Genomic DNA, 20,980 nt, shown 5'->3' on the forward strand with positions numbered 1-20,980 from the left:
TCCACTAACTGCATATTGTTTTTGAGTACCTAAATTGTTCTATGATTTTGAGGCGTGCTAACATCATCAAGGCTGAAGCATGAATCTGATGGTTCCTTGTGTCGATAGCTAAGAGATGGGGCGCCATAAGTAATCCACGTTTGATCTCTCTTCATTTCTAATCTTGTTTATTTCAGAATTTGCCCGACTGGTTAGTCAGTTTTGGTAGAATTAGCATGTGATATGATGTGTAATAGTGAAATAAGAGACGGAATTACGTGACAATGATGATAAAGAATGAAGACCTGAGAGGAAGAACGAGAAAAGGATGATGAAATATGTGTGTCGGTCTTTTGGATTTAGTGCAAACATCCGTCCATCTCATGCTACATTTGTCTTGTGATAGTCCTGTGATGAAAATATCTTCCTATTAAGGTGTCGATGGTGAAGTGTTTGGAGAAGTAGGAGCGGCAGCTCCACTGATATATTATCTCTTCCCATCTCTCTTCCTCCACCCTATTTAGCATCGGTGTCGTCCAACGCTACGTGACCTGACCCGAAAGCAGCATGCGTCGGCCACCGAAAGCCTTCTTGCTCCTCTTCCTCCTCCTCCTCCTGTCGGCGTCTTGTTCGGGCTCCAGCTCCAGCTCCTTCGTCCCCTCCACCACCTTCTCCTCCAACCTCCGGTTCGCTTTCAGTGAGATCCAGAAGCTCGCGTCGCTGATCTCTGGCTCGTCCGGCGTCCTGGGCGGCAACCTCCGCCTCTCCTCCGCCATCCATGACTGCCTAGATCTCCTCGACTTCTCCGCTGACGAGCTCACCTGGACCCTCTCCGTCGTCAATGACCAGCGCGTGAAGACCCCTGCCACCGGGAACCACCGTTACGACATCCGCTCCTGGCTCAGCGCCGCTGTCGGCAACCAGGACACCTGCAAGGAAGGCCTCGACAGCGCCGGCGGCCCCCTCGGAGGCCTCGCTGCCGGCGGGCTCAAGATCGTCAGCTCACTCATTGCCAACAGCCTCCACGAGGTTGCCGCATCGTCGGGCGGCGGGGGTGGGGGTCGGAGGCTCCTGGGGTTCCCGGAATGGGTGTCGGCCGGGGACAGGAGGCTTCTGCAGACGCCGGCACCGGTGGAGCCCGACGCGGTGGTGGCGCAAGACGGGAGCGGGGACTACACGTCGATAGGGGCCGCGGTGGAGGCGGCGCCGAGTGAGAGCGAGAGCAGGTACGTGATCTACGTGAAGAAGGGGGTGTACATGGAGAACGTGGAGGTCAATAAGAAGAAGTGGAACCTGATGCTCGTCGGAGACGGCATCGACCAAACCATCATCTCCGGCAGCCGGAGCGTCGCCGACGGCTGGACTACCTTTCGCAGCGCCACCGTCGGTGAGCTAAATCCATCTCTGGTTCTACGTATCTTTTCCTGAGGTCAACAGGGACCCCAGCTAAAAACGTCGCCCGGTTTGCACCGACTCACGACCTGCCGACTCACCGTGTACGTGCATGCATGCAGCCGCGACCGGAAGGGGGTTCATCGCCCGGGACCTGACGATCGAGAACACGGCGGGGCCGCAGGGCAACCAGGCGGTCGCCTTCCGCTCCGGCTCCGACCTCTCAGTCTTCTACCGCTGTGGCTTCTCCGGCTACCAGGACACGTTGTACCCGCACTCCCTTCGACAATTCTACCGCGAGTGCCGCATCGCCGGCACCGTCGACTTCATCTTCGGCGACGCTGCCGTCGTCTTCCAGAGCTGCGACGTCCTCTCCCGACTCCCCAGCCCCGGTCAGATCAACACCATCACCGCGCAGGGCCGCCGAGACCCCGACGAGAGCACGGGCTTCTCCTTCCAGTTCTGCAACGTCTCGGCCGACGCGGACCTGGTCGGCAACACCGACCGAACGGCCACGTACCTCGGCCGGCCATGGAGGCAGTACTCCCGGACCGTCTTCATGCAGTCTTTTCTGGACACGTTGATCAGGCCAGAGGGGTGGGTGGAGTGGAACGGCAACACGGCCGGCCTGGACACACTGTACTACGCCGAGTACATGAACGACGGGCCAGGCTCAGGGTTGGAGGGACGAGTCAACTGGCCGGGTTACCACGCTATCAGTGACCCAGCGGAGGCCGGCGAGTTCACGGTGGCTCAATTCATCGACGGAGACGCGTGGTTGCCGGCGACCGGCGTGAAGTACACTTCCGGATTGACGATGTGAGGGAGAAGAACGTGTTGACGCAGCGCGTTTGACTCATGTGTGATGGACGTGCATAGTGTCTAATAGTATTGTACTTGTGATTCCTTGGAGTTCATCACATAATAAACGTAGTAATAAGCTTATATATTGATGGTCCCTTTCTTACGGAGCGTCCATTTGCATCGATTCGAGCAGACACTAAGAAAGCTTATATATATTTGATGAGGATAGTAATTATGATAAGACTCGGCTAACGTAAGATGACGCCTCACGTCTCGATCGACGCGATAGTATCTGATCAAACGGATCAGAACGTCGGTTGAGGTGCATTAACGTCTGCTCAGGCTCGGTTCTTAACGCCTACTCAAGCTCGGTTCTTAACGCCACGCCAACACCAGTGTCAAACGCTACCAGCCTGCCCCATACAAGCGGGCACATCAACAACAGTAAGCTTCCCTATAAATATCCTCGCATTCTGAACGGGAAAGGGGAGAGAAACATACACACAAAAAGACTTCTTCATCTGAAACCCCCTTCACATCATCTGACTTGATCGTCGAATGGGTCGGGTCGAGCTTCCCGACCCGACCTTTGTGTAGGAGCGAAGCCGAAGATCCCCGTCGGATGCGCAGGCGAGGAGTTTTTGCCCGGAGGAAACGGCGATTCCGTCCCGATCAGACCACCGCACCCGACCACCTCGACGAGCTCAAGGAACGCCCTATGGAGATCCCCGTCGTCCGGACCCGAACCGAGTCGCGTCGGCCCTAAGACCGCGGCTCAAGACTGTTACCCACAACAATATTGTTACATAATTTTTCTAATTAAAAATTATTATATTAAATGACGAACATGAGATCTATTACTAATGCAAATTAATATGCTGATCAAATTCGGATGTATCAACATCAATGTTGGGGTGGACAAATCGGTCGCTCAATTTTCATGGACGATTGAATGGAAGTTACGTGGTGATATGCGGATGGAATGCGATGGGTTTGCCTTTTTGGTTTGCTTTCTTTTTCCGATAGCTGGACGAAGTCCTGTTTCTCTCGTGCGAAGTGACATCCAATAACACGTAGTCGCAGAGAACATGACATGGATGCCGACTGATGTTGACCATTGACCCGACACATTCATGTACGATTTAGAATAATAATAATAAATTACTACATGGATTAAAGGAAAACTAAGAGAATTGATATCAAACATGTTAATTCGGATCAATTTTAACTCCTCAAATCATTTTTTTTTATGGTGGATATTCATCTGTTCTGTGAGTGGAGATGCATATGATTGCATTGTGAGTTACTATCTTTCGAGAGGAGACCAAACAAAAACAAACTTGATTACAACTTCTTTACGAATATTCTGCAGCCTCTCTATTGGTGATCTCGTAAGGGAGACACATATCATAATCCTATCTAGTTTAGTAGCCTAAACTAATTAAAATATCTTGGTTATCTTTTACTGTTGTCTGTAGCTATTGATTGGCTCTTCAATATTGATCCCCTCCCCGTTCTCGTCGGAGACATTGAGCATGACGAGCATTCAATGGGGTGTCTTCGTCACCAACTTGTGCACCATTGTCTCCCTTCCGTTTCAATTAGGTTTTGTTCTCTTGTTGGCCACCACATGTGCTGTGCTCACTTCTCGGCCCATCCCGACTTGTATCTTTGTCTCTCTTCTCTGTTCACGAGCGGCTTGAGACTCTTATCTTCCACCTGCCATTCTCTCGAGGGCATTTTGGTTGTGAATGCAAGGGACAAAGGCACCAATATTACTTAATTGCAAGAGGGACAAATCATGTGAGAGAAGGCTATAGGGAAACTATATTTGCATGTCTTTTTGTTTCTCGTCCCTTTGGCGACTTAGATGGTATGTTTTCACCCACTTGATCTTGTAGTTAATAATTTGGATGTTGCTTTTCAATTCCAAAGGACTATGGCCTAATTATGCTTCTTCCCATCGATGCATAATCTAACAAAAACAAAAACAGTGATGGGTATAATCCAATGAAAGCTTCTAAACATACATAATCTCATATAATATAATAACAAGTGGACAACTATCAACGTATCATACTCATTCGATCCACATGTTATGTGGGGCTTGATCCCATGGGGTTAATGATGTGGTGTCGACGGAGATATCTATATGGACCTACGAGATCATCAGTACTAATAAGAAAATCAACTCGATAAGATCTTTAATAGTTCGTCATTATATTATAAAATACTGTACGTTAATTCTCGAGGGATTTCTAGTTACGTTAGTAAGATTTTTAAGAATTTGATAAGCACTATAATTAAAGACTATATTTAACTATAAATCACTCGAGAACTAACCTAACTTGAGATAGGTACATACCCCTAATTTAAAGTCTCAACATGAGCTTTTAGACTCTTGATACCTCAATTTAAGATAGATTCAAAAATAATCGATTGATTTTATACCCTAATATGATTGATTTTATACCCTAATATAATTTGAATTTATTATAATCCTAAAACTTTGTTTGTATTGACGGGAGTCTTGTACAATACATTCGTTATAATCCAAATCTAATATAGACTATATGAAGTTGGGATGAGGCCAAAGGTGGGTTGGTCAGGTTGCATCCTATCATGTATTTGATAGGACCAATTCAAAATGCTCTCGATTTGAGTCAAGTTATTTATGTGAGCTCCAATTTACTTTGAAGTTAATCCTAATCCTAATCGATCCAATGGTTGGTTAGCTCCATCAATACTTATACATACAGCTTAGTATTTTGATATTACTGATCACCTAATTAAAATCTTAGCATGGTATGCTGAGTCTATATCATACACCTATACACCTTGACTTTGTAAGTTTGCATGTCAATTAGTTTAACTAATAAAGATTTTGATAATATACCACAATATCCTAAGTTTAAATCCTGTTTTCGTCCTTTATTCTTTGTAAAAAAAATTTAGATCACATGAGAGGATATTAAAGTTGATAAAAATATTAAATATTTTCTTGACTGTTTAAACTTTCGAGAATTATGCTGACCCAATCAAAATATTTATAAGCCTCTCCTACTATTGTTCTCGACAATTCAGCTTATACATTGTAACTCCAAATTGCCTATAGTTTTCATTCATTGAGAAAATTGTTTTATTTTTTTCTAAAATATAAAACCTATTTTTAGTTTTTTTTTGTTTACTTTTGATTTTGAATTGTAACCCACTTTCCTCTCTCTCTCTCTCTCTCTCTCTCTCTCTCTCTCTCTCTCTCTCTCTCTCTCTCTTCCTTTCGATTTGACTCAAAAAATAAAATAAAATAAAATTTAGTAGAAAGAGATCATTCCAATAATTCCTCAAGATTATTCAAGATCAGAGACCTCACTTGATAAATGAGCATTCCAAACAAAAGCTAGCTTTCTCTCACTATGCTCCCAATCACATGTGGCGATGTAAGAGATGGATTCTTTCATCCTTCGCCCACCGATTCACCTTGTCGGTGGTCACTTGCGCGAGCACATGGAAGAGACATCGATGAGGCCTCAATCCCGGATCGAGTAGTATGGGGACGATGGAAGGGACTAATAGATGTTCTTGGCGTCTTTCTTGAGAACTCAAGCATTTTTTTCCCCCAAAAACTAGCGGAAAAAATCAAGTTAGAGAGAGAAAGATTATATAGTAAATAATATTTTAATATATAAAAAAGTAATCCTACTAACAAAGTACGTTTCTCTCAATCCAACGGAAGATGGTTGGTCACGCAAGATTCTTGACGAGTTATGGAACACCAAAAGGCACGATCTCTGACACGAACTTAGCTCGTCACATGACACTTTCTCCCTGCATGTTTTGTCCCCTAACTCGTTCCTTCGTCCCTAGCCACGACTGCGCTCACGACACATATGTCGAGTTTGACGGACACCGCAACTCGACGAACCAACCGACACTATACTTTTGCTACCTTTGGATTAGTCACAAAGATCCAAATTCTTATCAGATTGTTGTACGCGTCTTAAAGCGTAATGGAAGATCCAAACTCTTCGTAGCCTCGGCTCGCAAGCCACCAAACTCCTACTCCCGAAAAGATCACTCTTTTTATCATGTTGTGTGTATATATATGCAGAACTCTGAGCCATGGCCTTACCTTTCTTGGAGCTCACATGGCTTCTTCTCTCACTTGGTCACTGTTTCTGGCTTCTCTCCTCTTCCTTTTCACTCTCCCTTCACCCACATTGTCTTCCGATGTCGTCTCCAGTTCTGGGAATACCAATGCAGAAAGCTCTGTCCGTGATCTGTGCCGGTCCACCCCATACCCCGCCGCCTGCCTCGACTCCCTGAAGCTGTCCGTTTCCATCACCATCAACCCCTCCGTCCTCTCCCTGGCGCTCCGCACCCTCCAGGCCGCCATCTCGGAGGCGGCCAAGCTCTCCTCGGTCCTCTCCTCCGCCGGCCGCCCCGGCGCCGTGGTCGAGTCCCAGCGCAGCTCCCTCCAGGACTGCCAGGAGCTGCACCAGATCACCGTCGCCTCGCTCCGGCGCTCGGCCGGCCTCGTCAAGCCCGAGGCCCGCAAGCTCGCCGACGCCCGGGCCTACCTCGCCGCCGCGCTCACCAACCGGGCCACCTGCCTTGATGGCCTTGCCGGCGCCCGGGGCCCGCTCAAGGCCACGCTTGTCGACTCCTGGCTCGCCGCCTACGCCCACGTCAGCAACTCCCTCTCCCTCGTCGCCCGCTCCGGGGGCCGCAAAGGGCGGCGGCTCTCCTCCGCCCGCTCCTTCCGCAGCCGCGGCTGCGGGGGGTTCCCGGCGTGGGTCGGCCGGAGGGAGCGCCGGCTGCTGCAGGACGGGGACTACGGGGACGTCGACCCCGATTCCGTGGTCACGGTGGCCGCGGACGGAACGGGGAACTTCACGACATTGGGGGAGGCGGTGGCCTGGGCGCCGAGCAACTCCGACGACCGCACCATCATCCTGGTGCGGGCGGGGGTGTACGAGGAGCACGTGGATATCCCCAGCGACAAGACCAACATCGTCCTCATCGGCGACGGCAGCGACGTCACCGTCATCAGAGGCAACCGAAGCGTCGGCGACGGCTGGACCACCTTCCGATCGGCCACCGTCGGTAAGCTTATTTACTATCCCCTCGAAATTACTATCCAAACCTTCTTAATTACTTGTACTTGGTGTTCTCATACCTCAATCCGCTTGCATGTTCATGGTTACCTTGCATCGACTGTCCAACAGAGATGGAACAGAGATAACCATCGCCATCTCCGTATTCATCATTCAACGACATCATGTACTTGAAGATTTCGTCATATCTAATAAGTAGAAACTATAGGCATACGAATGCCTTCATTAACTGGTCCATTACTGCCATGGATAGCGGCAACATGTCATCTTTTCGTAGCGATTGCCAACGCATAGCGTGCTGTCTGAGCCACTTGGCAATGGACGACAAACGGCCAGCACACATGACCTTTAGATTGCTAGATTCTTCTTCTGCTGCATCTGTCTTGGACTGTAAAGCTCTGTGAAACATTGATCTGCAGCGGTGTCCGGTGAAGGGTTCCTGGCACGAGACATCACGTTTCAGAACGTCGCGGGGCCGAGGAAGGGCCAGGCAGTGGCGCTCCGGGTGAACGCCGACCTGGTGGCGCTGTACCGCTGCGTCATGGACGGCTACCAGGACACGCTCTACGTCCACTCCTTCCGCCAGTTCTACCGGGAGTGCGACGTCTACGGCACCGTGGATTTCATCTTCGGCAACGCCGCGGTGGTGCTCCAGGCCGGCAAAATCGTGGCCAAGATGCCCATCCCCGGGCAGTCCAACATGATCACAGCGCAGTCCAAGGACGACCCCAACGAGGATACGGGCATCTCGATACAGAACTGCACCATAGTGGCGTCGCAGGAGCTTGCTTCCAGCAACGTGATAGTGAAGACCTTCTTAGGCAGGCCGTGGAAGAACTACTCGACGACGGTGTACATGGAGTCGTACATGGGCGGCCTGGTGGATCCGGCGGGGTGGAAGGAGTGGTCCGGCGACCAAGGACTCGACACGTTGTACTATGGGGAGTACATGAACAGCGGGCCGGGATCGCCGACCGACAATCGGGTCACCTGGCCGGGGTTCCTTGTTATGGATTACGACGACGCCTACAGCTTCACGGTCTCGGAGTTCATCTACGGGGATGAGTGGCTGGAGTCTACTTCATTCCCTTACGACGATGGCATCTGATTCTTTAGCGCAGTTGTGGTTTTTTCCTACTGTAAATAACGTGATTTGGGCCGACAAAGAAGAGAAAACGAAGGAAATAGAAAGAAATCAAGATGGTGTTTGTAGAGATGAACTTTGACTTAGGACAATCGATGGTGGAAAACTCTTATCCTGTTAGAAAAAGAATCAATGTTGGCAATAAATGATATCATGTCGGCCGTATTACTTTCTTAGGATTTTGCATGTGATATATGCGGAGTAAGTCCAGAAATTGGCTAAAAAATATTGGATTGATTGAGATCAGACCATCCAAAAGAATTCAGTTTATGAAATGCTATGAATGTTTTGATGGTATGGAAATAAGATACCACTTGAACAGTAATTGATTCCTGGCACAGAACATGGGTAATCTTTCGGTTTTGCGAACTGTATGGATTACATTATAATTAGCAATCTATATGACGAATTAGAGTTGATGTAATCAGTGGTCAACCTAATAACACTTTCTTCTACCTCCTCTCTCTCTCTCTAGAGCAACCCGCCAGAGTAAGGAATGGAGGTGGACGACAACCAAGCGTCTGCTGTGGTGAAATTATACACGGTAAAGTTCAATGCGTCCATGGCATTCATCAGGCTGTACCCTGGCCATTGCACTCTTCCACTGGTATTGGCCCCGGGGCCATGGTTGTCGAACTCCCCGTAGTACAATGTGGTCAGCGCGAAGCTGCCGCTCCACTCTAGCCACCCCACCGGCTCGATCAACCCGTCGATGAACGATTGCATGTACACCGTCCTCGAGTACTCCTTCCACGGCCGGCCGAGGAAGGTCTTGGTGAAGTTACGATCCGCTGCCTCGAGGTCGGGCGCGGCGCGGACGGTGCAATTGTGGATGGAGATGCCGGTGGTCTGGTCCGGCATGGTGCGCCCCTGCGCCGTGACGGCGTTGACCTGGCCCGGGAGCGGCTTGCGCGCGTAGATGTTGCAGTTCTGGAAGACGGAGGCGGCGTTGCCGAAGATGAAGTCGACGGTGCCGTAGACGTCGCAGTCGCGGTAGAACTGGCGGAGGGAGTGCGCGTAGAGCGTGTCCTGGTAGCCCAGGAAGCTGCAGCGGTAGAAGCTGGAGAGGTCGGCACTGTTCCGCACCGCCACCGCCTGGTGCTTCTCCGGCCCAGCCGTGTTCTCGAAGGTGATGTCGATGGCTATGAATCGCTCACCGTGCACCACTGCGCTCACCAAAATACCTCATGTTCAGAAGACGTACATAACATGCATCAGAATTCAAGCAGGAGCATGCGCGCTCACCGAATGTAGCAGAGGCGAAGGTAGTCCATCCGTCGACTACGCTGCGATTCGAGGTAATTATGGTCCTGTTGATCCCTACTCCAATCAAGATCAGGTTCTTCTTGTTCTTGGGAACCACCACGTTCTCGCTGTAAACCCCTTCCTCTATGTAGATGGCGAAGTAGCCATCTTCGATGGCTGTGTTGTTCGGAGCGAACGCGACGGCATCTCCCACGGTTGTGAAGTTCCCACTGCCATCCTTGGCTACCGTCACCGACTGTGATTGGTTTACAGGCACGACCTCGCCGCTCTCTTCGAGAAGGTTCCTCCCAATCGCCGAGAAATCAGCCGGCGGCGATCTTTGACCACCGGTAGACCCTGAGGAGAGAGTATTATTAGACAAAGTTGCCTGGTACAGGGAACAACGGGGGCCTCAGACGTGGAGCCCACTGCGGGAGCCTACTTCGATAGCCAATCGCAAGGCAAGCGAGCGAGACACGAAACATATGTTAGAGATTAGATCAAGGCCGTCTATGTGGCGTATGTATCCAGGTGATTGCATGGGCATCGAGCAGATCCGTGGCTCTTTCTTAGCGACAGGATGAGTGGGACCAATACGAAGGTCAAAGGACCGCACCTAGTGGGCCCAGATGGCGATGGTACGTCCACGCCGAGAAATGCACGTGTGGTACTTCCAAAAGAAGAGGACGAGGAAGAGACGAATGTTGTCGACTTCACCTGTGCGCTCGTCGGTTTCGGTGCTCTTCCCATGCCCGCGGTTTCCGCTCCGGTCCAACGCGGTGGTGACCAACCCGAGCGACACCCCGTACAGCCGTGTCTCGTCCGCGAGGGCGCCGCGCAGCTCGGGGAAGGTGTGGGAGACCTCCAGCCCGTCGTAGCACGTCTGCTGGTTGGTCACCACGGCGCTCATCAGCGCCCTCACCCGCCCAACCGCGGCCGCGCCAAGCGCCGCCTCCCGCGGGCCCAGCTCCGCCTGCACCGCCTTCAGATAGTCCGCATTGAGGCTGGCCAGCGCGCGGCAGTCCTCGAGTGCCCCGCCACTCACGCCTCGGCGAGCCCGACCACCGCCCGCGGCACCGGAGATGTAGCGGTCGAACAGGGCAGCGGTCCGGCGGGCCCGCTTGAGCGCCTTCTTGACGGAGTACCGGCCGTACTCGTACTGGTTCGACGGGAACCGCAACGGCGACAGGACGGCGCGGCACAGCTTGGGGTAGAAGGAGGACCTGCACGCCGACACAGGGGAGACAGAGGGTGACGGTGCAGCAACTGTAGCCAGAGGAAGAACGAAGAAGACGAGAAGGTATTGGTATGACAACATCGCAACACGTGTGATTCAGCCAGAGCACCGAACCGTAGTGTACAAGGCGAGGGTGGAGATGAGGCGATCCAAGACCAGAGATGGATACATAAATAGGGAGAAGAAAGCGCGTGAGATATTAGCTGCATAGTGAACGAAGAGGCAGTACGAGTATAGGCAGAGGGCTCATCTGTTACTACACCCAGCCATAAAGAAGACTTACTAATTATTTTCACTGGTTAGTGCGAACCAGTTGTTGTCGAAGAGATTTCTTTGGCTGTCTTCCAAGCAAAGACAAAAGAAGGGAAACCGTCAGCTAAATGCTTTAGGTGGAGGCAGTAATGACTGCAGGAAGAAAGGGTTCATGATGTACTAGCTCACCAACTTTACGAGAAAGTGTCGATCGACCTTATTAACGTGCATTTGTGATGGCCTAAACAGTAGATCATTAATTGTTCGTCTATCAAAGTACAACGTTTCCAGCATCTGAAGGCAACTAATACTCACCTATTAATGCTGTGTCGGCGAACTGCGCTTTTGCAAGAGACAGCAAATGCTGTTCCAAATGCTACTGAGTTGTAATCCTCCCCAGCGTGACATTGCATGGGTTGAAGCAACAATGGCTTGACTTGTGAGTCAAAGGAGATCAAGTTTCTGTCGGTGAAAATTATATTCCCAAAGGTTTGTCGTCATGCATCTGTTTGGTATTTGTTTATTGAAACTGTGAATGAGGAATGGACAAAACAACACGACCTCCTGCTTCAGTTTGTCAAAACTTAAGTTGGTCAATAAACGATGAATCTGAATTTGAATGGATTGATGCAATTATTCTGAGTGTAAATTGTGGAAGAGTAGCCATCAGTGGCTTGAAGTGATGATGAGCAGTGCAGCTGTTATTTTGCCTGACAAAGTACATAAGCTATTTATTAAGCTACATTCAAAAGATGATTGGTTTAAGGTTTTATTATTAGAAAATAGAAGTTGAAGGTAAGCTCTAATTTGAGTCAGCTAAAATTGCATGTCTTTTAGATCTTTCTTCCTGTGTGTATGATACAAGTGTTCTAATGTTCAGCTTGAATCTCATTCTTTAGAAGAAGAAGCTCAAGAATAATGCAAGACTATCTGATATGATAAGACATTACAAGAAGCTAACAATGTTCAGGTTCAGAAATATGATGCTGATTCCATTGATGTTATGACACCATCAAACAAAGAGAGCCAACCTGTAAAGATCTCTAGCTTTTCACTTCAAATTGGAAGCAGCATCTAAGCTTCATTTGTGACTGCAGAACATGTTGTGTTGTTTGTGTCACTGTGTACCACCATATCACAAAAAAAAATGCAGAACATTACAGATCAGCCATCTCAGTCCATTAAAAAGCTTTGCTTCTTTCTAAGCATATTTTGTCCTCTGTTTCAATTTTGATGTCAGCATAGCTTTGTTTTCTGTTCAATAGTAACACAGAGAACCTTTTGCAGATTGATGGTGAGATTTCACATGGCCAAGTCTGGGAATGGCTCATCATCTCAGTAGCCACAGGTTGGCACATGGTAGGTGCCATCTTACCAAATACTCAATAGGCTAAATTGGATCCCAACTACTAAGCTTTAAGAATTGACAGAGCCATCCACCCTACGATATGATTCTTGCAACCATCTTTTTCTTTTCATTTGAGAGTACGATCGATTGACAGTGTGAAGATGGAGACAAGGTTGGAACTACATGCATCAAATGGTTAGATGGTGAACGGAGGATGTCCTAGGCAAGAAGGCAGCATGCGGCAGATCTCCATCTCCTTCGTTTCCTGTGCCTTTGATCCATCTTGGAGTCTACCTTGTCCTGTTATACATGGAGTATAGGTCGAAGCTAAGAACAGTAAAGCTCTGGGAGAAGCGGAAGTGGCAGCAATGGACATCGTTAAGTCCTTCAATGGCTACGGGAAGGTGAGCGAGATCGCGGACCGACACTTCCGCCGCACCACGCGAAGGCGTCTCGCCCTCCTCGCCGCCTCCGCCGTCCTCCTCGTCGTGATCGTCGTCTCCGTCGGCGTCGTCGCGGCGATCGGGCACGGCGATGGCTCTCCCTCGCCGACGTCAATAGCGGACTCGATCAAGGCCATGTGCAACGTGACGCGCTACCCCGACTCGTGCTTCTCCAGCATCTCCACTGCCAGGGGCGCCAACCTCACCGACGACCCCGAGGAGCTCTTCAGGATCTCCCTTGCTGTCGCCGTCGACGCCATCGGGAAGGTCTCGACCGTGGCCGGCTCGTTCGAGATCCCGGCCAAAGACAAGCGGCTCGAGGCGGCGCTCCGGGACTGCGACCAGCTGTTCGACAGCGCGATCGACCGGCTCAACGACTCGCTGTCGCTGATGCAGCCGCTGCCGGGGGAACCGCTGCTGAACGCATCCAAGATCGAAGACCTGACGACATGGCTGAGCGCGGCGGTGACCGACCAGGAGACGTGCCTTGACGGGTTCGAGGGCACGACCGGAAACGTCAGGGACAAGATGGCGGTGGCCATGGTGAACTCCACGCAGTACACCAGCAATAGCTTGGCCATTGTGGTGGGCATTCTCGGCATCATGGAGAAGCTAGATTTCCCACTGCATAGAAAGCTGCTATCGGTTCCTTCCGCTGTTCGGTATCCCGCGTGGATCTCGAGAGCGCAGAGGAGAGCTCTCCGGCAAGATATGGCGGCGAGGCGGGAGCCGAACGTGACGGTGGCAATGGACGGGACTGGGCAGGTGAAGACCATCAAGGAAGCTATCGATCTGGCACCGAAGAAGAACGCCCACCCGTTCACCATCTACATCAAGGAAGGCGTGTACAAGGAGAATGTAGTGGTGGACAAGAGCAAGTGGAACGTAATTGTGTTGGGGGATGGCATGTACAAGACGATCGTCGACGGGAAGCTGAACTTTATCGAGGGAACGCCCACATTCTCCACTGCAACCTTCAGTAAGTACTCCATGGAAGCTCTGCTCTGAGATCGTTGGAATGAAATTGAGGTCATCGACCTCCATTCTCTCATAATACACTTACCAAGCGTCCTCATCAACGAGTTTTGTCTCAGCTGCAGCTGGGAATGGCTTCATGGCCATGGACATGGGCTTCAGGAACTTCGCGGGGCCCGAGAAACACCAGGCGGTGGCCCTCCGGTCCAGCTCCGACCGCTCCATCTTCTTCCGTTGCTCCTTCGACGGCCACCAAAACACCCTCTACGCGCACTCCCTACGCCAGTTCTACCGCGAGTGCGACGTCGCCGGCACCGTCGACTTCATCTTCGGCGACGCCGCCGTCGTGTTCCAGGACTGCAAGATCAGGCCGAGGCAGGCCCTGCCCCACCAGCAGACCACCATCACTGCGCAAGGCAAGACGGACCCCAACGAGAACACCGGCATATCGATCCAGGCCTGCACTATCGAATCATACGACAACGTCACAGTCTCAGCCTACCTTGGCAGGCCATGGAAGGATTACTCCACCACCATCATCATGCAGTCGGAGATCGGAGCGGTTGTGAGTTCTACAGGGTGGCTGCCAATGGAGATCGGCACCGAGCCTCCGAGCACCATCAGATATGCAGAGTATCAGAACACCGGGCCTGGATCGACTGTAGCTGGCCGCGTCAAGTGGCCAGGTTACAACCCAGGGATCAACACAGAGGAGGCAAGCAAGTACACGGTGGAGACATTTATAGGAGGAGGAGATTGGATTCCGGCCACTGGCGTGCAGTTCCAATCCAGCTTGGGCCAGTAAGTGATTGGAAATTGTATTCGTCTGTTCTTTCTCGATCCTTTGCCATCAGGCAACTGTAAAATGAGTGAAACTGAAGAGTTTGATCGATTCAATGCATTCGAACACTCTATCTAGATTTCTCAAGAAAGAAAACTGGATCTTCCCGACACTGATGCCTGCTACAATTCTTGAGTACGTAAGTACGGCCATAAAGGCAACAACTGGGCACGCTAATGATCTGCAATGATACGCGCAATGTAGAAAGGTATTGTTGTGAGGGAGGGAAACGAGAAAAATTCAAAAATCAAAAGATAATATTTAATAATATTAATTTAAAAAATATTATAAAATTGACGTAAAATTAACATAATTTGGTTCACACGAAGAAAATTAAATTCTTAAATATAAGATTAATTATAAGACTCTTAGATTTATCCATACTAAAGTATGATTCTCTTGTATACCTTTCAATATAAACCTATAGAATTTTTCTATTAATCTTCTTGAGAATGATGGGGATATAAAGAGGAATAACCTTTGTATATGAACAAATACTAGAAGACCATAATATGCAGCGGAATAAAATGGAAACACAATCAAACAGAACACCAAGATATACGTGGAAAACCCCTTCTATGTGAAGGGTAAAAACCACGGGGCAAACTAGAGATAATCCACTATGAGAATAATGAATATACAAATCTCAATCTCTTGCCCAAAACCCTAGCAACAACCACAAGAGAATAACTGGGATACAAGGATCACGTCACTGCCCACAATATCTAAAACCTCCCCAAGTAATCATAGCAAGAGTCTACTGTAGATTTGATCTAACTTGAGATGAGAACACTGCTAGATGATTGAGAACAGTCTCTCTACGTTGTCCTTGTCTTCTTCCCTTTCTTTCTCTTCCTTTTCTGCCTTGTTCTCCTTCTTCTCTTTGGAATCCCGTGGCTCTCAAGATCTGCCTCGTTGCTGCCTTTTTATAGCTTTTTTCTGCTTCTAAAACGCAGCCACCACACCCCCCTAATCTTAATTAGGGTCAGGTTAAGAGGGGGTGTGGGCTGTGGGCTGCCCTAGCCCACATGGGCTGAATATGGGCTATCAGCCCAACAACCTCCCCCTTCAGCCCATAAGGGAGGCTGTCCCATGACTCCTCAATGTGAAGCTATGCCGACCAACTGTTGGCATATCTCCTGTCTTTCTTTTGGTAAGGTCTTTGTCAACATGTCTGCTCCGTTGTCGTCTGTATGAATTTTCTGAAGCTGCAACTGCTTCTCTTCAAATACATTTCGAATCCAGTGGTATCTGACATCTATATGCTTTGACTTGGAATGAAACATTGGGTTCTTACACAAATGGATGACACTCTGGCTATCACAATGCACCACATAATTTTTCTATTTCAGCCCCAATTCTTGTAAGAATTCTTTCATCCATAACATTTCTTTGCATACCTCTATAGCAGCAATATATTCTGCTTCTGTGGTGGAGAGAGCAATACACCTTTGTAACCTGGATTGTCATGACACAGCTCCCCCTGCAAAAGTAAGTACATAACCTGAAGTGGACTTCCTCGTATCTATATCTCTTGCCATATCTGCATCTGTGTAACCTGTCAACATAGGTGGTCCACCTCCAAAGCTTAAACAAACCTTAGAGCTCCCTCTGAGATATCTAAAAATCCACTTCACTGTTGCCTAGTGCTCTTTGCCTGGATTTGCAAGAAATCTGCTAGTAACACCCATTGCATATGCGATGTCTGGCCTCGTACATACCATTGCATACATTAAACTTCCAACTGCTGAAGCATAAGGAACCTTTTGCATTTTCTCCTTCTCCTCATCACTTGACGGACTCTGTTCTGAGCACAACTTGAAGTGACCTGCAAGAGGAGAACCAACTGGTTTTGCATTGCTCATACTGAATCTTTCCAATACCTTCTCGATGTATTTCTCCTGTGACAACCAAATCTTCTTGTTTTTTCTGTCACGGGAAATCTGCATGCCTAGTATTTACTTTGCTGGCCCCATGTCCTTCATTGCAAAAGACTCACTTAGTTCCTTCTTCAACCTGTCAATTTGAGACATATCTTTCCCAAGAATAAACATGTCATCAACATAAAATAGGAGAATAATAAAATCCTCACCAAACCAGTACACACAATGATCTGAAGCCGTTCTTTTGTATCCATTTTCTGTCATAAATGAATCAAACTTTCTATACCACTGTCTTGGAGCTTGCTTTAGCCCATACAAGCTCTTCTTCAACTTGCAGACAAAATTATCTTTACCTTTGACTTTGAAGCCTTCTGGTTGCTCCATATAAATTTCCTCCTCCAAATCACCATGAAGGAAAGCTGTCTTCACATCTAACTGCTCAACCTCCAAGTCCTGGCTAACAGCAATACCAAGAGCAACACGAATAGAAGACATTTTAACAACAGGAGAAAATATCTCTTCAAAGTCAATACCTTTCTTTTGACCAAAGCCTTTCACAACCAATCTAGCTTTGTACTTTGGTTGAGAACAATATTCTTGAGTCTTCAACCTAAAAACCCACTTGTTCTTCAATGCCTTAATTCCATTTGGTAGCAGCACCAAATCATAAGTGTGGTTCTTCTGAAGAGCATCCATCTCTTCCTGCATAGCAACTAACCACTTCTCTTTCTGCTCACTCTCAACTGCTTCCTGGTAACTCTCTGGTTCACCTGCATCAGTAAGCATCACATACTCATCTGTAGAGTATCTTCTGGAAGGTTGACATTGTCTATAAAATCTTCTCAACTGAGGTTCTGCGGGAACTTGCTCTCGTACTTTTTCTTGCTCAACATGTCCTGCGGGTAAATCAACATCAGGCTCTACACTATTTTCCTGCACATCTCCCCCATTACCCTGATATACTGGAGGAATAACTGGGTCACAATCTGCTAATCCTTCTGCAGAAGTCTTGGTTGGTGCCTTCTTCTTCAAATCCTCAAAGGTTTGATCCTCAAAGAAGACCACATCTTTGCTCCTGAACACCTTCTGCTTTTCTGGATCCCAAAGCCTGTAACCAAACTGATCATGTGAGTAACCAAGAAAAATACATTCTTTAGACTTACCATCCAGCTTGGACCTCTCATTATCTGGAACATGTGCAAATGCACGACAACCAAACACTCTCAAATGCTTGTAGGAAACATCTTTCCCTGACCATACATGCTCTGCAACATCACCATCTAGGGTTGTACATGGTGATAAGTTGATCACATCAACTGCAGTCCTTAAAGCCTCATCCCAAAACCTTTTGGGTAGCTTGGCCTGTGAAAGCATACATCTAATCTTTTCCATGATGATGCGGTTCATCCTCTCTGCAATTGCATTATGCTGAGGTGTACCAGGAACTGTCATCTCATGTTGGATCCCATGTGACCTGCAATAGTCATTAAACAATCCCGTATACTCACCACCATTATATGATCTTATGCATTTCAATTTCCTTTCTGTCTCCCTTTCAACCTTGGCATGAAACTCTTTGAAGACATTAATAACCTGATCTTTGGTCTTCAGAGCATAAGCCTAAACTTTCCTGGAAAAATCATCTATAAAAGTGACAAAATAAAGTGCACCACTTATACCAAGAACATCAACAGATCCACCAAGAGTTTTTGTCCTCAAAAGACCACATACATCTGTATAAACACGGTCTAAGGCATGCATTTTTCTAGATAAAACAGTACTAGCAAATGAAACTCTATGTTGTTTACCAACTAAACAATCAATACAAGGGTTCAGATGTATACCTCTGAGATCTGGTAATACCTCTCTTTTGGAAAGAGCTTGCAGCCCCTTCTCGCTCATGTGTCCCAATCGCCTATGCCACAACTCTATACTGAAGTCTTTCTCTGTAGCATTTAACTGCTCACCATAAGCTTTAGCCTGCAACCTGTACAAAGTATGACATTTCTTTCCACTAGCTATAACAATAGAACCCTTACTGAGCTTCCATTGCCCTCCGTGAAATCTGCTTTCATACTCTTCATCATCTAGTCTTCCAACTGAAATTAAATTCAGCCTCAAGTCAACCACATGCCTCACATCCTTAAGTACCAACTTGCAGCCAAGGTTGGTCTTTAAATGGATATCACTCATGCCAATGATGTCTGCTGTGTCATAGTTGCCCATATTGACAACACTAAAGTTTCCAGACCTGTATGTAGCAAAAAACTCTCTCCGAGGTGTAGCATGATAAGAAGCACCTGTGTCAATCCCCCACTCAAGATCCTGACACACACAAGAAAAAATATCATCAGAAGGAGACAAAATCAAATAATCACCACCCTGCACTGTAGTTGTAGTATTATCCTTTGACTCTATAGACTCCACTTCTTTTCTCTTTTTTTTGTTCTTCTTAGGTTGCTTACATTGGTTCTTGTAATGTCCTTTCTCACCACAGTTATAGCAAACAATATCTTTTCTTGATCTTGACTTGCTCCTACCCATACGTGAACTGCTTCTAGACTTTGACCTTCCTCAGTTCTCTGAGATAAGTGCCTGTGAATCATTCTGAGATGTTGCCGAACTCTTTCTTCTCAACTCCTCATTCAACAAACTGCTTGTTACTTGACTCATAGTGACAATACCATCTGGCGCAGAATTAAAAAGGGAAACCACCAATGTCTCCCAACTTTCTGGTAATGAACTGAGAAATAACAATCCTGCAACTCATCATCAACAGACATTTTCATAGAGGATAACTAGTTAGTAATACTCTGCATTTCATTCAAATGCTCAGCAATAGAAGCACACTCTCTATATTTTAGGTTCACAAGTTTTCTGATCAAAAAAGCTTTGTTGCCAGTTGTTTTTCTTTCATAGAGACTTTCCAATTTTTTCCAAAGAGAATATGCAGAAATTTCAGTAGAAACATGGTGAAAGACACTATCATCAAGCCATTGTCTAATAAACCCAATTGTTTTTCGATCTCACCTCTTTCACTCATCATCTGTCATAGTTGTAGGTTTTGCACTATCCCCTTGCAAAGGTCTATACAAATCTTTGCAATACAAGAGATCTTCCATTCTTGGTTTCCATATCATCCAATTATTTCCATTCAAACTAATCATGCGAGAAATATTACTGGCCTCCATGTTCAAATACAAAAATTAAATCACCAAAACCCCGCTCTGATACAAGTTGATGGGGATATAAAGAGGAATAATCTTTGTATATGAACAAATACTAGAAGACCATAATACGCAGCGGAATAAAATGGAAACACAATCAAACAGAACACCAAGATATACGTGGAAAACCCCTTCTATGTGAAGGGTAAAAACCACGGGGCAAACTAGAGATAATCCACTATGAGAATAATGAATATACAAATCTCAATCTCTTGCCCAAAACCCTAGCAACAACCACAAGAGAATAACTGGGATACAAGGATCATGTCACTGCCCACAATATCTAAAACCTCCCCAAGTAATCAAGAGTCTACTGTAGATTTGATCTAACCTGAGATGAGAACACTGCTAGATGATTGAGAATAGTCTCTCTACATTGTCCTTGTCTTCTTCCCTTTCTTTCTCTTCCTTTTCTGCCTTGTTCTCCTTCTTCTCTTTGGAATCCCGTGGCTCTCAAGATCTGCCTCGTTGCTGTCTTTTTATAGCCTTTTTCTGTTTCTAAAACGCAGCCACCACACCCTCCTAATCTTAATTATGGTTAGATTAAGAGGGGGTGTGGGCTGCCCTAGCCCACATGGGCTGAATATAGGCTATCAGCCCAACAGAGAAACCCTCGAGATTATTCTAGGGAGCAACCAAAATGTCTTAACCCTCTCTTTCATCAAAACCCTAAGAATCAATGTATATTTATAGTAACTAATCATAATTTACTTGGGAGTTTCAATTTAATTAGGACCCTATCAACTAATTTGAATATAATTAATATTCTTAAAAATACTTACCAACATAATAATCTCCACATTTTATGAGTTTTTTTTCACTTTATATCTCAAATAGAAATTGAACCATTTGCTTCAAGAATTCACCCTATCTATACAAATTGAATCATGGTTCAATACATGATTCCACGAAGTTCGACACTACATCGTGTTGTTGAAAATAAATTAATGATGTTACTTAATTTTGGAGGGAGACATTCATCTTATTGTCTTACCACCAACAAAAAAAAATTTTCTCATAATTATCTACATCTTGAAAATCATGAATATTACACTTTTGTTTTCTACGCTACCAACAAAAGCTTACTATTGTAGAT

The 20,980-nt window shown here is 47.1% G+C and overlaps 4 protein-coding genes across 4 annotated transcripts; 3 read left to right on the forward strand and 1 right to left on the reverse strand.

Moving 5' to 3' along the window:
- The first annotated feature begins 338 nt into the window (after nucleotides 1-338).
- LOC135617286 (pectinesterase-like) lies at nucleotides 339-2,320 on the forward strand. Its single transcript, XM_065117349.1, has 2 exons — nucleotides 339-1,366; nucleotides 1,494-2,320. The coding sequence occupies exons 1-2, from the start codon at nucleotides 547-549 to the stop codon at nucleotides 2,192-2,194; spliced, it is 1,521 nt and encodes a 506-aa protein (XP_064973421.1). The 5' UTR covers nucleotides 339-546; the 3' UTR covers nucleotides 2,195-2,320.
- Nucleotides 2,321-6,293: 3,973 nt separating this feature from the next.
- Nucleotides 6,294-8,609, forward strand: LOC135617310 (probable pectinesterase/pectinesterase inhibitor 12). Its single transcript, XM_065117385.1, has 2 exons — nucleotides 6,294-7,278; nucleotides 7,709-8,609. Exons 1-2 carry the CDS (start codon nucleotides 6,321-6,323, stop codon nucleotides 8,395-8,397), a joined length of 1,647 nt encoding a protein of 548 aa, XP_064973457.1. The 5' UTR covers nucleotides 6,294-6,320; the 3' UTR covers nucleotides 8,398-8,609.
- Nucleotides 8,610-8,699: 90 nt separating this feature from the next.
- Nucleotides 8,700-11,109, reverse strand: LOC135617315 (pectinesterase-like). The gene is made up of 3 exons (XM_065117392.1): nucleotides 10,396-11,109; nucleotides 9,679-10,035; nucleotides 8,700-9,599 (listed from the first exon to the last, which is right to left on the reverse strand). The coding sequence occupies exons 1-3, from the start codon at nucleotides 10,994-10,996 to the stop codon at nucleotides 8,905-8,907; spliced, it is 1,653 nt and encodes a 550-aa protein (XP_064973464.1). The 5' UTR covers nucleotides 10,997-11,109; the 3' UTR covers nucleotides 8,700-8,904.
- A 1,465-nt stretch (nucleotides 11,110-12,574) lies between these two features.
- On the forward strand, nucleotides 12,575-14,884 carry LOC135617305 (pectinesterase 3-like). Its single transcript, XM_065117379.1, has 2 exons — nucleotides 12,575-13,937; nucleotides 14,053-14,884. The coding sequence occupies exons 1-2, from the start codon at nucleotides 12,884-12,886 to the stop codon at nucleotides 14,736-14,738; spliced, it is 1,740 nt and encodes a 579-aa protein (XP_064973451.1). The 5' UTR covers nucleotides 12,575-12,883; the 3' UTR covers nucleotides 14,739-14,884.
- The last annotated feature ends 6,096 nt before the right edge of the window (nucleotides 14,885-20,980 follow it).

The sequence above is a fragment of the Musa acuminata genome, chromosome BXJ1-3 (genome assembly GCF_036884655.1).
Source record: "Musa acuminata AAA Group cultivar baxijiao chromosome BXJ1-3, Cavendish_Baxijiao_AAA, whole genome shotgun sequence".
Classification (NCBI taxonomy): Eukaryota; Viridiplantae; Streptophyta; class Magnoliopsida; order Zingiberales; family Musaceae; genus Musa; species Musa acuminata.

Excerpts from the sequence above, each read along its gene's own strand:
- LOC135617286 (XM_065117349.1), top strand. The coding sequence starts at position 547 with ATGCGTCGGCCACCGAAAGCCTTCTTGCTCCTCTTCCTCCTCCTCCTC. Across the intron at positions 1,367-1,493 it reads CTTTCGCAGCGCCACCGTCG|CCGCGACCGGAAGGGGGTTC; the intron begins GTGAGCTAAATC and ends GCATGCATGCAG.
- LOC135617305 (XM_065117379.1), top strand. The coding sequence starts at position 12,884 with ATGGACATCGTTAAGTCCTTCAATGGCTACGGGAAGGTGAGCGAGATC. Across the intron at positions 13,938-14,052 it reads ATTCTCCACTGCAACCTTCA|CTGCAGCTGGGAATGGCTTC; the intron begins GTAAGTACTCCA and ends GTTTTGTCTCAG.
- LOC135617310 (XM_065117385.1), top strand. The coding sequence starts at position 6,321 with ATGGCTTCTTCTCTCACTTGGTCACTGTTTCTGGCTTCTCTCCTCTTC. Across the intron at positions 7,279-7,708 it reads CTTCCGATCGGCCACCGTCG|CGGTGTCCGGTGAAGGGTTC; the intron begins GTAAGCTTATTT and ends ATTGATCTGCAG.
- LOC135617315 (XM_065117392.1), bottom strand. The coding sequence starts at position 10,996 with ATGTTGTCATACCAATACCTTCTCGTCTTCTTCGTTCTTCCTCTGGCT. Across the intron at positions 10,036-10,395 it reads CGAAACCGACGAGCGCACAG|GGTCTACCGGTGGTCAAAGA; the intron begins GTGAAGTCGACA and ends CTCTCTCCTCAG. Across the intron at positions 9,600-9,678 it reads CTTCGCCTCTGCTACATTCG|TGGTGCACGGTGAGCGATTC; the intron begins GTGAGCGCGCAT and ends TGGTGAGCGCAG.